The sequence below is a fragment of the Chelonia mydas genome, chromosome 8 (genome assembly GCF_015237465.2).
Source record: "Chelonia mydas isolate rCheMyd1 chromosome 8, rCheMyd1.pri.v2, whole genome shotgun sequence".
Lineage (NCBI taxonomy): Eukaryota > Metazoa > Chordata > Testudines > Cheloniidae > Chelonia > Chelonia mydas.
The window spans coordinates 33815573-33831057 of record NC_057854.1 but is presented as its reverse complement, the minus strand read 5'-3'; the positions used below and the strand labels follow the sequence as shown (position 1 = coordinate 33831057).

The 15485-nt window shown below is 39.8% G+C and overlaps 1 protein-coding gene across 3 annotated transcripts in view; it reads right to left on the bottom strand.

Annotated features, from left to right (window-relative positions):
- The window catches only part of CTNNA1 (catenin alpha 1), a 194368-nt gene that overhangs the window by 134069 nt on the left and 44814 nt on the right, over positions 1-15485 (bottom strand). For 2 of the 3 annotated variants that reach the window (XM_037906042.2, XM_043552628.1), the window contains exons 3-5: positions 14529-14724; positions 4184-4350; positions 2266-2385 (exon numbers count right to left, since the gene is read on the bottom strand). In XM_037906042.2, coding sequence (XP_037761970.1) covers positions 2266-2385; positions 4184-4350; positions 14529-14724 — 483 coding nt within the window. The other variant, XM_043552629.1, reaches the window with a different exon arrangement.

Below are 15485 nucleotides of genomic sequence, written 5' to 3'. Positions count from 1 at the left end.
TGATATTTTTAATCGTTTAAGCGGTTAACTTTTTAAACAGTATTTACATCCCTAAGACAGATCTTGCAGCATGCCCTGAAGCCCAACCAGTTTAGATTATTTTGGACTGGGTACATAGGAAGTGTGGTGGGCTCTAGCTCAAGCACCTTCAGTGACTGTGGTAGTGGCAGCAGTATGGCAAAGGAAGAAAAACATCTCAGGTAAATCAGTCCCAAGCCATCATTTATTGAGCTGGATGCAGCACCTAGCCCAAGAGGGTGCATTTATATGTCAGAAGCAAAACTTTAAAATTCCACCACCCATAGAAAGCCAGTACAGACTAGCTTCAGTTTCCATGCTGATTTAAAAGGGGTTGTTCCATGTAGACAGTGTTGCAGGAATCTGGGCTTGAGGTGATAGTAGCAAGGTCTGCATCTGAAAGAATCTCCAAACTAGAGTGAAGAGGTAATAAAATCTTTACACTGCTGCCAAGCGGTTGCTTAACAGCACTTTCTGGATTGCTACCTTTAATACTTGATGGGCACAAAACAAAACAATGAGGGGGGCAGATAATGCTAGATGTATGCTCTAGCAACCAGCTTCACTTCAGTTTTATTTAGACTGAGCTTCCATCAGCTAGCTCTCATCCATGCCTCGTTCCATCTAGACACTAAACCAGTGACTACAATTTACAGCTAATTTGGATTTAACTATGCCTGCATGAGGTTTTCCCAAACACTCTTTTTGGAGTAAGACCATTATAAATAGGAGATCCAATACTTGTCAGCATCTTTCATACAAGGAACTTAATGCAGTTTATGAAAGGCAAAACACACTAAATAAATGAAGTCAGCTACCAATTAGGCACTACTCATAGTGGAAGAAATTAAAACAGTGATCGGTCTCCTATCACAGTTTCTTTTCCGAGCTCTGCCACTGTCTTGTTAAGTTCAGAGTCCCAAAGCTCTAGTCACATCATGCTCAGAGGGACAATAAGTACTTGATAGAGAAATATTAAGTTTAATAGCCATACCTTACAGCAAAGGGGAAGGTGAAGTAAACATCCCAAGCAGAAATTTAAGAGGGATGGATACTACTGAAGCCAAGTAAGACCTATAACTAAGCGGAGGAGGCATTATGAGCACAAACATTGCTCATGTGGCAGAAGACAAATCTTTCACATAGCAGATTGACTAGCAACACAAACACCCACCTATCTCAACTGCAGGTTTATTATAATACATATACACACTGTTTTCAGGCAAATGTCTTGCACTTCACTAATTACATTTTTAAAATATGCATTATCTAATTGTCTCTTATTCTAGCTTCCTTTATATGAATAGAGAGTCAGTGATATGCCAGAAGTTTTACGTCATACAAATAGCGTGAACACTAATGCAACAGTTAATTTAGAAAGACCACACCATTTCAAACTGATAAGACTATTCACCCATCTTTACTTTTCAATGTAACTGACATTTATTAATCTATAGGAATAACTCATGACAGGAAAACCATTAAGCAAAACAAATTGACACACATTTAAGATTAAGCCAGAGTTCACCAAATTATTCAGATGTACAGATATTGACTACCAAAAAAAAAAAAAAAGTCCTTTAAAGGAGGCTGATTAGAAAATAGTGGAGAGATTGCTGAAGCGTTTATTTGCTCAAGGTAATAAGACAATCCAAAAACAAACACCCTAATTAAATGCAAATACCTATATTAATGCAACATTGTGGTTTAGACTATACCCTCTCAGAAGTATTACTACTTATCAGAAACCATAATTCTGCTCCCTTACTTATATGTATTGTTTTGTACAGAAGTACCAAAATGTTACCGCACAGATTGTGCAATGTTGCCAAGTTACAGTTGCTGCGGGAACCATACATTTGCATCTCAACTTAAATTTAAAATCAAGTCCCTAATATGGGGGAGGGAGGGGGAAGAGGAGAGTGTTGCATTAGTGCCTGTTCCATTAAAAATAAATGTATTTGTCTATAAATTCATTATAATAAGTACTATACTACATCTGAACAGAGTTCTTACTAGAATGCAGATTCAATTTTTGAACACTGTGGGTGTAGTGCATAGCAACCAACAAAAGATGCAATGTTTATTAGCAGTGCCTTGGGCTCAGAAGTCATGCAGAGGTTGTTTTGTTGTTGTGGTTTTTTGTTGGTTTTTTTTTTTTTTTTTTTTTTGGGGGGGGGGGGGGGGCGGCAGAGGAGAGAACACCTAAGACACTGAAGACCAAATAAAAAAGTACTGTTACTCTACCTGCTGTCTTTTGGCTGCCATTATATTAAGCTTATCCACTTCTGGTTTGAGCGCTTTGTATTGTATTCCTAAATCCTGTTCAGTACCTGCATTTCTTAATTTCAGGATACCTTCTTCCACCTACAAGAGAGCGTAGATATATTTAACTATCCAGTGTACAATTTGCAGAAAAATCCAAGACATTTTATAACTCAAGTAACAAGCAGGTGGTTTTTTTTGTTTGTTTTTTTAAACTTGATGTACTTGAAAGGCTAGTAGACTAAGTTTGGGCTGCTTTTTCTGATGGGTTTTTCCTCCAAGAAACATGCTTTCGCATATTTTTCTGTGTTTAAAAAGGCAATTCCAGAGCACAGTATGATAAAGCAATATTAACACGAGTATGTACATATGGTATTATGGGTGGGCACACCCGTTAAAACAAGTATCTGTTTCAAACCTCAACAAACCTATTAGTGTCCCACTTTTTTCCAGGAAGTTAGGACTAGTTTTTAGTTATTCCTGTCCTCAAGAGGTTTGTGCAATTTTCCCCCAAACAGTATCCAGCAGAGTCATTTAGCAAAATAAAACTACAGATAGTTACTACAATCAGAAGTGTCAGAATATTCCAATAAGGGTGGGAGCTGGGTGTTGTACCAATAAAATAAAAACCAGCAGGATCTTATTAAAGGGAAAAAGGCAAAATACCACATTTATTGTGAATACAGAAAGAATCATAGTAAGCAGTTAGTTACAGCTGTAACATTCCATTCAATCTCATCTTTATTCACACATTCATTCATACACACACACACACACACAGGTTCTGCAAGGTTGTTATCATAGTAAGCAGTTAGTTATAGCTATAACTTTCCATTCAATCTCATATTTATTCACACATTCATTCATACACACACACACACACACACAGGTTCTGCAAAGTTGTTATCATAGTTACCAGCCTTAGAGTTGCTCATGCCAAGCCACTGGCCAGGTGGCCTGGACATGAGGAGGGAGCAGGGCCTTGTCAGATGCTCATCTGATGCTCCTGGAAGTTGGTTTGCAGAATCAGACCCCAAAGTTCTGACTTTTTAGAGTCTATTTTTATAGGAATTTCTTCCTATGCCAGTCTATGGGAATTGCTGCATCATGCTGTTGCTGAATCAATCAGCAGATAGCACATTCCTGACGGCTCCAAGATGTTATCTTGTTCTTTGGTTCTCCCATTCTTGAGGCTGTTGGGTGGATTCCAGTCTGCCCTCCGGGGGTCCTCTGGTTATTTCCACTTGACGCCTTCTTCAGCCGATGGACACTGGATTCTTAGGCTGGCACCTCCCTGATCATTCAGTTATTATCCACACCAAGCATCCATCCATATACATCCTCTATCTCTATTTTAATCACAATTGTTAATACAACAAAAGGGCGGGGAGTCTCTGGGTGCTGTTTCTATTGTTAGAGTATTGCTTTGAGTCTCTGTGAATTGCTTTGAGAACAGACTCTGTCTTAGAATGTACTAACACAACTAGCAGCTTGCAAGTTTCACACACAGAGGGAGAGAAACAGTACCAAAAACCAAGAGACCTCTTAATTAGTAATACCCTGGAATTTAAACTATGGGGAATCAAACTCATTTGTGGTTTTAATACAGAACTTCTTTAATATGATCCAACATAATGAATCATAATACACATAATTAACAGCTCATTGTATCCTAAATACGAGTTCAATACCTTCTGCGTAATGTTTAGAACAACTGAAACAGTCAAATACAGAAGGGCAACACAGACCCAGTTTGCATTGGGAGCAACAGACTCGGGAGCAGAAGAACAACCTAGTTGTAGGGACAATACACAAAAAAGACAGCTTGTCAGAATAAGCTTAACATATGTTGGACAACGGAAAATGAAATACTGAGTTACAGAGGAAAAACCACACTTACAACTTTAAGCTGAACAAGTAGCTTGTAGACATCCGCCATGTCAGCCAAGATAAGCAGCCGGGTAACAGCAGACAGGAGAGCACGGGCTGCTCGTACCATGTTCCCTCGTTTCACTGAAGAGCAGGGATCATCTGCAAACTCTCCTGAGGCACTCTTCATTGAGTCACCTGCACAAATATTAGCAAGACTATCTTTTCTTAGGTTTAGAATGTTACATACTTCATTTCAGAATTACACTTCGAAAGATAAGGGATTTATTTGAATAGGTTCAATCTTAGAAAGTATCAGAAAGCGTTCACTCCTCAGTTACTGCACCCAGTGATTACTATAAAACTGAAGGTACTTGCACTTCATTCTTCCCAGTGTGGACAGTAAGCATTAAAAATGTCACAAACACTAGATTCATATATTTTGCACACAAAGTTCAGTTTTAGCCTTTGTTTCAAACTAGAGGAACTAGAACCTTGGGGGGGAAAAAAAACCTACCAAAGTTTCAGCAAGCAGGCTAAAAGCATCAGTAAAGAAGGTATTGCAAGGGTTCAACTTACAAAGTTTAGAAACATCATACAACATGAAGTCTCTAATCATGTTTAAATATGCTTACAATAACTTGAAGGGTTACAGTGAACTTAAATACACTTGTGGAAATTTCACTCCCTTACAAATTGCTGCAAGTTACAGCCAAGATTACTAAGCATTTGAATAAACAAATACTTTGTGTATAATCAGAGTCCCATGTTTGCATGGGTCTTTCACACAGCAACAAGGGAGAAAACATTTAAAATCCACACAAGGAAGTGTTGTTTTAAAAGTAGAATATAGTATCTGAAACTAGTTGGCTCAATTTCAAGTTGACTATCTCTGAAGAAAAACCGGGAGGGGGGGGAGGGGGGAAGGACACGACACGACGCGCAGGAGGAAGAGAGGAGAGGGGAAGACAGGACTATAAATTTCCTGGCTTCCAGTTAATGCTAGGGCTACATCTACACTACTGCTCTTACATCGGTAAAGCCACACCGACATGATTGCGCCACTGTAACGCTTATGGTGGGAGATGCTCAAAGTTGACGGGAAAGATGCGGTAGCTATGGCGGCAGGAGAAGCTGACATAATGCTGTCTGCACCAGCGCTTAGGTCAGTAGAACTTACATTGCTCATGGTTGTGGATTATTCATACCCCTGAGCAACATCAATTGTACCGAAGTAACCTGTAGTGTATACAAGGGTCTAGGTTTTGAAAAAGCCAATTATATTAATTACCTGGAAACACAGAACTGAAGTTCCTCAAACAAAAACTTTAATTTGGCTCTTATATTCCTACCAAAAAGGTACAGGAGGGCCTAACCCTGGGGAATTTTTGCAACAATCCCACTGTTAAATTCAGTTACACCAAGCTTAAAATAGCTCATATGCAGTCTCTAGCAACTTCCAGTGTTTTTAACCACAATCTCTCAAACCTGTACATATATCATTCTAGAAAGAGGCTATATGATGCAGACTCAGTGCCCAAGCTTTCTACTTCTAAATACCTAGAATCCGAACATGACAGCTAGGTGCTTGGATCTCTCAGTCAAGACCCGGTGTGGCTATTTATAGTCCTTATAAAAACACCACCACAGTTCAGGCAGTTGAAGTTTCCCACTGACTTCAAAGGAGGTATCCTGGCTATTTTCAATGCTAGCCACAAAACACTGCCCCAAACAGAGCTGAAAAGATTGTTATAAGTTAAACTGTGAATGGTCCTGAAAAATGTACCACACAGCTTATTTTTAAAAAGTATCTCAATCTGTTTTCACAAGCTAGAAGTAGAAAGTGTTTACTTTGTATGTTGGGTATCACATCTTATTTCTACGTATTACATAATACTGATGTAAAGCTGCTTAAAAACTACCTCTTCAGGGAAGTTAAAACCCCAAAATGTTTTGATATTTAGACCAAATATGCTGCAAATTGGTTCACAGTATAAAGATTAAAAAAAAAAGTGACAAACAAGTTGTCTATTGAAGAAATTGAATTATACTGTGATATTCCTACTGTACTTTTTGAACTGTAGTCTATGGATTTCACTTGTTAAGTAAAACAAATCTATTCTTATTACAACGCAGAGGCAAGAGCCACTTCAGTGATTAGACACCCACATTCAGTTTGACTCCACCGCCATTCAGAAGCGTGGAAAAGTCAGTTCGTCCACATTAAGAGGAGCAAGTAGAGTCATTTAGACTTCTCTCCCTGTGCTGCACACTACCTGCAGTGAAGTAGTTCAGATCACAACAATACTTTTGGAATTATGAGGGATAAAAGTGGTTCTTGGAGCTCTTCATATTTCAAGATCTCAACTGTCCTCCTTTCCTCAAGCCCCTACAATTGCTTCAATTCAGAGTATGCCAGAGATTCTCAGACAGTGGACTGTGGATCACTGGGGGATCAGCAGAAAATTTGCTCGTCTATTTCCAGGTGATAAATCACAAGACACCTAAAGGTGCTGTGAATTTTCCTAATATCACTCATCCACATATTCAATTGTTACAACTGCCACAGAAAGAACATGCAATTGTGAATGTTCAGAGAAGTGTTTCTAAAGCAGCCTCTACTTTTCATTACATCTGAGTTAAGAAAACAGTTACTTGGGAATCAGTATCAAATGTTGCTTCATTTAACACTAGTCATTTATAGAAAGGTATTCAGTACACATGAATGCTTTGTGTCTTTCTATATAAAACTTCCTTTTACATCTAGATACAATCAGTTAACTTTAACAAAGAACTCAGAATCCTCTAGCTGACATTTAGTTAAGACTGAGGATTTCTATTTTCTATATCCACTCACCACAAAGTTTATGGGAGCTTTTATGAGGTTGACCAAGTGTGCCTTCCCCAGTGCACTAGTACTTCATATTCATAGTACTACACCATATGTTGGTGCAGTCAGTTGACTTAAAACCACCATGGACATTCTAGTCCGTAGACTTAAAAATTAGTGAGAGCTAGTCCCAGGGGTTGGATCCCAGAATGTACAATAAATGGTTAAACACTAAGTCAATTGCTAAACTTGAGTGTATGAGGTGATAGGTACCCCAAAATTGGCAAAGGCAGCTTTATAAACCATGTATGAATTTTGGGGAGTGGTAGGGGACAGAAACCTTTAGAGATTGACAGTCATACCTAAAATATAAGTCTGGCTTATTTTTGCAAATTTGAAGGAAAAAAATTAAGTGTTACAAGTTTAGGGAGGGTGGAAAGGGTGCTCAGTGCTCTTGCAACTGATTTGAAGTTCTTCTGTAAGATAAAGTCTGGTGAACTTCTGGTTCCACAGAAGTCTGTGACAAAATCTCAGACTTCAGTGGAGCCAGGATTTCAGCCTATGAGTCTATGATACAGAACTTGGAATAGTATACTGAGTTTCTTCAGTGAAGATGTAGCAATAGTAATCTAACCCAAATAAAATTTTCCTCAGACAGGAGCTTAATCAGCTATTCCTTGACATGGTTACTAAAGAAAAAAAAAAATCAGTAACTGATGAAGAGTTTAACTTGTAGGAATGTGTAAAAACATCTTGAGACCAGAAAGCTTAGAATTAGTAATTCTGAACTCAACAAAGTTCAGTAGTATTATATCCTGGGAAGAGTCTCCAAAAGGTAAGCAGTTCTTTGGGATTGAATTTTTAAAGTTAAAGTTAGATATTTCATTAAATGATGTAAGATTGGACATCTCTCTTGAATAAGTGGGCTATTAGATATTACATTAAGGCACTCAACTGCCACCCCTGCTCACTCCCACCCAGAATGGTCCCTAGAATAGGATGCTGTCTGATCACTATGGAGAATGAGGTCCCACTGTGTTCTTCACAAATATATTTAAGATGAGCAATAAGCTGCGTTCAGTGTTTTGCCACATGAAGCATCTTTGAGTTTTTGTAAAACAAAACCAGTTCCAAATATCAAGCTACAGCTGCCCAGTTACAGCATTTCCAACTGGAGATGTTAAGGACAGAAAAATCTTAAATTGACACACATGAATTGCAAAACTTTATTGGATCACTGGTCCACCTAGTTTGGTATCCTGCGGCTCTAAAAGCAGCCAGTACAAACTTACATCAAAAAGGTGCAAAAACCCCTGCAGTAGGCAGCTATGAAGTTTAAGCAAGCTAATTCTCTGTTCTCCTTCCCTTTCAAACACAATGGCTTCATCTAGTGTTTTTGTAAAGCAACAAGGAGGTAAAAACTGATTTTGCGGGGTGGGAGGGGATATTTCTCAGGGAACTGCCACACACACACAAAATATTAGTTATGCCATTTTGACATAAGGGTTGCAGATTTAGCATTATTAGTTATTTTGTACCCTTAGGTATTTCTCACCCAATTTGAGTCCCGCAAGGGACTTTCAGGCTGGGAAGAAAAAGTCTCACTATGTATGCATGAAAGCACTAAATCTGACTTAGGCATATTTCAGTCTCAACATTAAGATATGCAGTTACATTCAAGCTTTCATTGTATGGCCCACTAGCAAGACTTATTTTAGTCTCTATAGAAAAACTGAAGAGCTTAAGTAACAATCTCTTAAATGGAGGAGAAAAAAGTAGAGAGCAAGAACTTGTGTATGAGATCTACCAAATGTTAAGTGAAGTGTTTTGGGTTTTTTTTGGATGGATGGTAGGAGAGGAAGAAGTCTAAGAGTGTGTACCTCTGATGCAAGTAAATGACAAAATCATTTTCCTGTGCCAATAGTCTGCTTTGGCCATTTCTGCCTCTGACAGCTAAAAACCTCAAACTATGCCCCAATTATCCCCCACCTTGATTACTGCACACCTCAAGGCGCCGTCTCTCACACTCCATATTCCTCCCTCATCAGACTGTTCACATCCCCCCACCCCAAATCTGTTCCACTGGCTACCTATTCACCACCACTTGAAGGCCAGGATAGAAGTTTGATATCAGAGTCCCCATCTGTATACCTCCACCCCAGCGTACATATCCAACCCCACATCTCGCCAGTGATACCACCCTCAATGCTCAGTTCAACGGAGTGAGAAGAGGCTTTCCATGCTGTCCCCTATATCTGAAAGGCCTTCTACTGCAGCTTGCCAAGCTATCACCTTTTGTTCAAAACTCCCCTGATTACTCACTTTCCCCATGCCTACAAAACGCAAGTTGATAATTATGGAATTTTGTCCATTCCTCATTGAGCCTTCCTTGACAGGTAGAGACAACAAGGACTTCATAGTTGGTTTTAAAAAAATTTCAGTTGTCCTGGCTTGATCGGACAGGTGTTTATGGGCTCTTTAGAAACAGTCACACTTTGAAATAAGCCTGAAAAATTTGAGAACTCTCAAACCTGGTTGGCTACAAGTAACAGTATTAATCACACTGTTCTATTTCCTACAAAAAGTGAGCAGAGGCCCTTACAAATTTGTGATGTCTCATGACATAACTAGAATCAGTTTGCTTAAACCATAAGAGCTCTAGCTGAGCTTTCTGAAACAGTTTAAACAAGTTAGGCACCTAACTCCCATTAAGTTTCCATGGGATTTGGACACTGTCCCTTTGAAATATTCTACCTTAGTCTCTTCCTAAACTGTATCACTCTGATGTACCAAGGGAAATTAAGGATTTATGTTTTATTTTGTTACGTGATCTGTCCCATTGTTCAGGTTCAGAATAGCTTCATTCACAAGTAAAATGTTTAGTTGAATATTCTCTCAAATGCGAGTATTGTTATTAACCAGCTCCTTTCAGAAGCTGGTTAGTTACAGGGTTGCTTACCATGGTAGCTGTTGTTTTATCAACTACATTATCTTCACAGAACCATTTGGAAGGCACATCCACATCCCTTGAGCCCAACATTCTACTAACAGAAGGTATAAAGTTACCACGCCCTCTTCAGTTCCTTTATATCCACCAGCCAGAACCGTCAAAGAACCTACCTCCTTTTTAGAAGAAGTGTTGTAGCTTAGATCTGAGTTTCAAGGTCATTTTTGAAGTTTTAGAATTACATTAGCTAGATCTATGTTACAAATCAGAGCAGTGGTTCTCAACCTATTTACTACTGTGGGCCGCATCCAATACTACCTCTACAATCCTGAGAATGTCACATGAGCTGCAGCTATGTGCTGATTGGGCCACAAGTGGCCTACAGGCCACAGGTTGAGAACCACTGGATCAGAGGGTTTGGTTTTATTTAATTTTTTTCTGGTAGATTTGTAAGCACTACTGAAAACAGGTTTATCTATTACATACTACTCAAAAGGTATAGGATTACAGAACCAAGGTGACACTGCTGATCACATTTTACCTAACAGAAAATATGTACATCTTCTGTATACTTAAGAATTCTGAACCTGATTGAACCAACTGACTAATGCTGCACTACTTTAGAGACAGTAGCCCAGGAACAGAGAGATGAAGTACTGCAAGTAACTGACAAGAGGCTATTTCTCATTGTTTCTGATGAACAAAGACAAGGATAATTTACACAGGCAGTTCAGAAATAACATTTTAGAAATACAGTGATAGTTATAAGGAATAGGGACCAAAATGGCAATTTAGATGAAGTATGTTTATTCATACCACTCTTCTGGTCTCAGGGTGCTAGGTTTCTCTAGAAAATACTTACACACTTCGATATTCATTGGCATGCAGGCACTCCAGAATGGTCTATGACCACAATAAAGCTGACAAGAAGTGGATAGGAACAGCATGAATTGTGCATGTGAACCAAAATATAGTTCATCCAGGATCAGCTTTACTCCGATGACCCTTCAGAAAGATGTACTAAAGTTTTAACAAGCTGGATCCAAGACCTAGACCCTTGTAACCCAACCGGACCCGGTGACAAGTACTGGGTTTGGGTATGAAGAAAAAAAAAAAAATATTCGACCCTCTAAGGGGCTCAGGTTCAGTCATTTTTTTTTCCTGCTGTGTGCACGTGGTTCCAACTTCCTAAAGCCCTCCTCTGACTTCCTTTGTCTGTGAATTATCCTCCTCCTCTGCTTTTCCTCTCCACTCCTAAGCCCTTCCTCTTCTGCCATTCCCCCTGCCCCACAGTCCTGTTCTCCTCAACTCTCCCCCCGCATATTCTTCCCCTTCCCTCAACTCCATCCTCAGTCCCCAGCCCTTCTGACCCCTGGGGGACATCACAGCCCCGCCTCTGGTAGCAAGGTACCCTGAGCAGGAATGACATTGGCAGTGCTACAAAACAAACTCCCCAAAGAGCAACTGTGGTAGATTCAAAGGGGAGTGGAAGCTGTAGTGGTACCACCACTGCAGTACGTAGAGCATCCCAGTGTTGCTGACAGGTTGAGCCAACTGGGAGACAATCAGGGACAGGTGGCCCTCTGTCCTTTTCATTCCTTTGAATGGGGTGGTGGGTGACAGCCTCCCAGGCCTGCATGTAGAGGTCTGAACCCTGGGCTTGCACTGCTGGGCAAGCAGATGCTCTGGATGAGGTGGCAAAGCTGCCTGGTCTTAACCCAGAGATACGCATCTATGCAAACAGCTGCCGATCCACTGATCCCTGTGACAGAGGTGGCTTCCCTGGTGCAGGGGCCAAGCTCACCAGTTCTCGCAGGCTGAGCTTCTGTGGGGCAAAAACAACACTGATCCTCTGGGCATAGACCACCCCACCTCTAACCATAGCTCCCAGAGCAAAAACTAACTCCCTACAAGTGTTGGGCATGAGTTGGGTATGAAAACAATTTGACACTCCTGGGCTTGATTCAGGTTCAGGTTGGGCTTTAAACTTAGGCTCAAGCAGACCTCTACAAAGAGGTATATAGTCTTGACAATCCAGGAGGCTCACACAACAGCCAGTCTTATTTTATTATTCAATATAAACATTTAAGAGCTGGTCTACACTACAAAGTTAGGTCAACTTAACTACATCACTCAGCAGTGTGAAAAACCATGTGCAAATGTAATCAAACTGATCTAAGCCCAGGTGTAGGCACTGCTAGGTTGATGGAAGACCTAGCTACTGCCTCTCGGAGAAGAGTATTTACTACAGCAACCGAAGAACCACTTCCATTTCTGTAAAAAGTGTCTACACTGCTGTGCTACCACAGCACAGCAACATTTCTTGAGTAGAAGACTGACCCCATATATTGCATTAATAAAGCACATTCAGTAATAGAGAACCTACAGTTCACTAATTCAACTACAGAATCAGAGAGCTATTTCATGCTAATATTCAGCTCTCCATTCTAAATCAGTCTTACCCATGATTGGGACGAGATGTAGTTTACTGACCTCAACATAACATTTTGTCCCTAACAAAATCAAAGCACTGTCATTCGGCAGTGATATAGGCAAAAGACCAGTCCTGTTAATTTAGAAATTAAATCAATTATGGTGAACGAGAATTATATTCATGCTGTATATTAGCCAGATTCTCAAGAGACAGAGCTCCCTATAATATTCTTAGATACATAGAGCTAGCAAAGTCAGATGGCAATTTAGATAGGAACATTTCAAACGAATAGCACCGAGGGATTTGGTCAGACTCTTGCATGTTCTACCTCTGTAGAGGCCTCAGCTATTTATGCTTAAAAATATAAATGCAGGCTCAGGAAAACCAGCATCTGTTCACTTTGAGAACAAGGATTTCCCAACGTGAAGCAAAAATGCAAGGTTAACACTAAGCCAGCCCAAGTGTTAGTGTACTACTATATGTAACCCAGAGATCACATTAGTGCAGGGTGTGCAAACTTACTAGGCACCATCAGGCAGAGGGACCTCCCAAAAACATCGGACCTTGATGTTTGGGGAAAGTTGGCAGGGAAGGAAAAGGGGTGGAGAAAGGAAAAGGGCATGAGCAAAAGGAAATTGCTGTGAACATCCTCACAGCTCCAGAACAAAATAAGATTTTCTCATCCTGCTGCAGAAAGGATGCCAGACTAGTTTAAAAAGTTTAGTGTATTATATATACACACTTTAATACATCAAGTCATTCAATTGCTTCACATGCATGTCCCTACACAATTCAATATACAAATGAGAGCAGAGAGGATACCTGTATTTTGTAGGAACAAGAAAGAGCAAGGTAGCACAGGATTTTGGGAAGAAGAGCCCAACATTTACTGTTATTTGCCTAAAAAGTTTTCTGAAGGGCTGTTGCTGCTCTGTTAATCCAGCCTACATGCACTGTGATAAATATACAATCTCCTTCGTGCAAACTGTCCCAACAGCTTAGCCCCATGGCCATGCCAGGGCAATATGCAATGCAACATCAAAAGGAGGGAGTGCAAAACTTCATTGGGATGGGCCAAGAGAGTCAGATGCCCAATAAGCACTCAGAAGCAATTAGAAAAGATTGTTTGGATAACCTTTAATCAATATTTTTTTAAATCAGAGGGTGGCCATAGCCCAATTAGCGCTAGTTATACATCAAGTTTAATTTGAGTTGTTGATGGTGTGGGAAGGAAGGAGAAATGGAGAAACCTTAAAGGGTGAAAGTAGTATTTCACCCTTCTAGAACGCTCACAACTGAAGGAACTTTGTTCCCAAAGAGTCACTGCCAGACTCAAGTGCAGAAAATTTCAGCTATAAGAGCTGAATGTTTTGGAAAGTTAACTGGGGGATCGAGTCATATTGATGCAGTTTAACAGTCTTTATTACCACTGCTCACTATAACGTTGTGGAAAGATCAACTAGCACACAGCTTGAGGAATTTCTTCCTCCTTTGCGAAGAGTTTCATTTGTAGCTCATCATCAGCACCACTAATAACTACAGTAACTCCTCACTTAACGTTGTCCCAGTTAATATTGTTTTGTGGTTAAGTTGCTGATCAATTAGAGAACATGCTCGTTTAAAGTTGCCAAATGCTCCCTTATAACACTGTTTGGCAGCCACCTGCTTTGTCCATTGCTTGCAGGAAGAGCAGCCCCTTGGAGCTAGCTGGTGAGGACTTGGAACCAGGGTGGAGTCGCTCAGCAGGCTATCAATTGCTGAGCAGTTCAGCTGTCCCTCCCCACACTTCCATGTGCTGCTCCTGCCCTCTGCCTTGGTATGGCAATGTTTCATTTTAAACATTCCCCATGTTTAAAGAATTGTACTTTATAAAATTAAGCTTTTACAGAAAACCTCTCCTAAAGAAAGTTTATTTTGTGAACAAAATTAAGTTGAAAATGCCCTTTAAAGAATGTTATCCATTTCTCTCTTCTGTAGTGTAGACTATTTACTTGTGGCACCTGTGCTGTTTAAACTACTAAAGCGATATTTAAGCGGAGGGAAATTGAAGGACAAAGTTTGGAAGCTGAACGCACACAGATAAAATTATGGGCATTAGAAAGAATAGTTAAAAGACAGACTTGAGAAACTCAGATTTAAGTTATCACAAAAAATACGTCACCTACCTTGCTTGCGAACATCTTCCACAGCTGCCACTAGTTCCTCTTTAAGAAACTGACTCTCTTTTGCAATTTTGTCTCCCTTCTCCAAGAAATTCTCTGTTGCTTGTTCAACTGATGCAGCCAAAACATGGGCTTTCTTAGAACGTCCTCTTTTTTTGTTGGAAGGACCCTTGTTACTGGTATTAACTAGTGTTGTAACCTGAAAAAAGGGATAATTTTTAGTTGAGATGTATACCGAATAAGTATATGTAACATGAAACAAGATACAAGCTTATCAACCTAATAGCTTGGATTTTCTGAATCAAAAGCATATTTGCAATACCTATGCTGATTTCAAGTAGGCAGTACTTAATTGCCAGTAAATTCATCTTTGAGCAGTTTTCATGGTTCTTTAATCAAGAAGCATAGTGACATTGTAATTAGACAAGTATGATAAACTTAAGCTAAAGTGCTTAGTGAGGGGTTTGTTGTTTAAGAAGCAGACAAAAATTGATTAAAAGTTAGGTGCATCTTTTTCTATGCATCATTAAGCTACAATTTCAGCAAGAGGCCAGGGCTATTTTGGATTTGGCTTCACACAAGAAGAATCCAAGTTTGAAACAATTAGTTCAGGACCGTTTTTAAGACTTTGAAACATTTAAAAAGATTAACAGGATTGAAGTGGCACATCTACAGAAAGCTAGCTTCACAGCCTCTCTTCAGACTGAAGACTGAAGGGATGAGGGACTTTGCAAGCAAAGTGATTTTACAGCCAAATTAGATGGCTGCAACCTGTCACCAAGTTCTCATTTAATCACTTTTCTAGATGCAATTCGTACCACCACCTGTAAGTTTAAGGTTGACTGACACTTTCCATTTTAAGACCCTGTTTTCAGTTGCTTATAAAGCTTCACCAAGTTTTAACCATTTTGGCTGAATTTTTCCATGATCAATGTCTGCCTCAGGCTGAAGTTTTTTGGA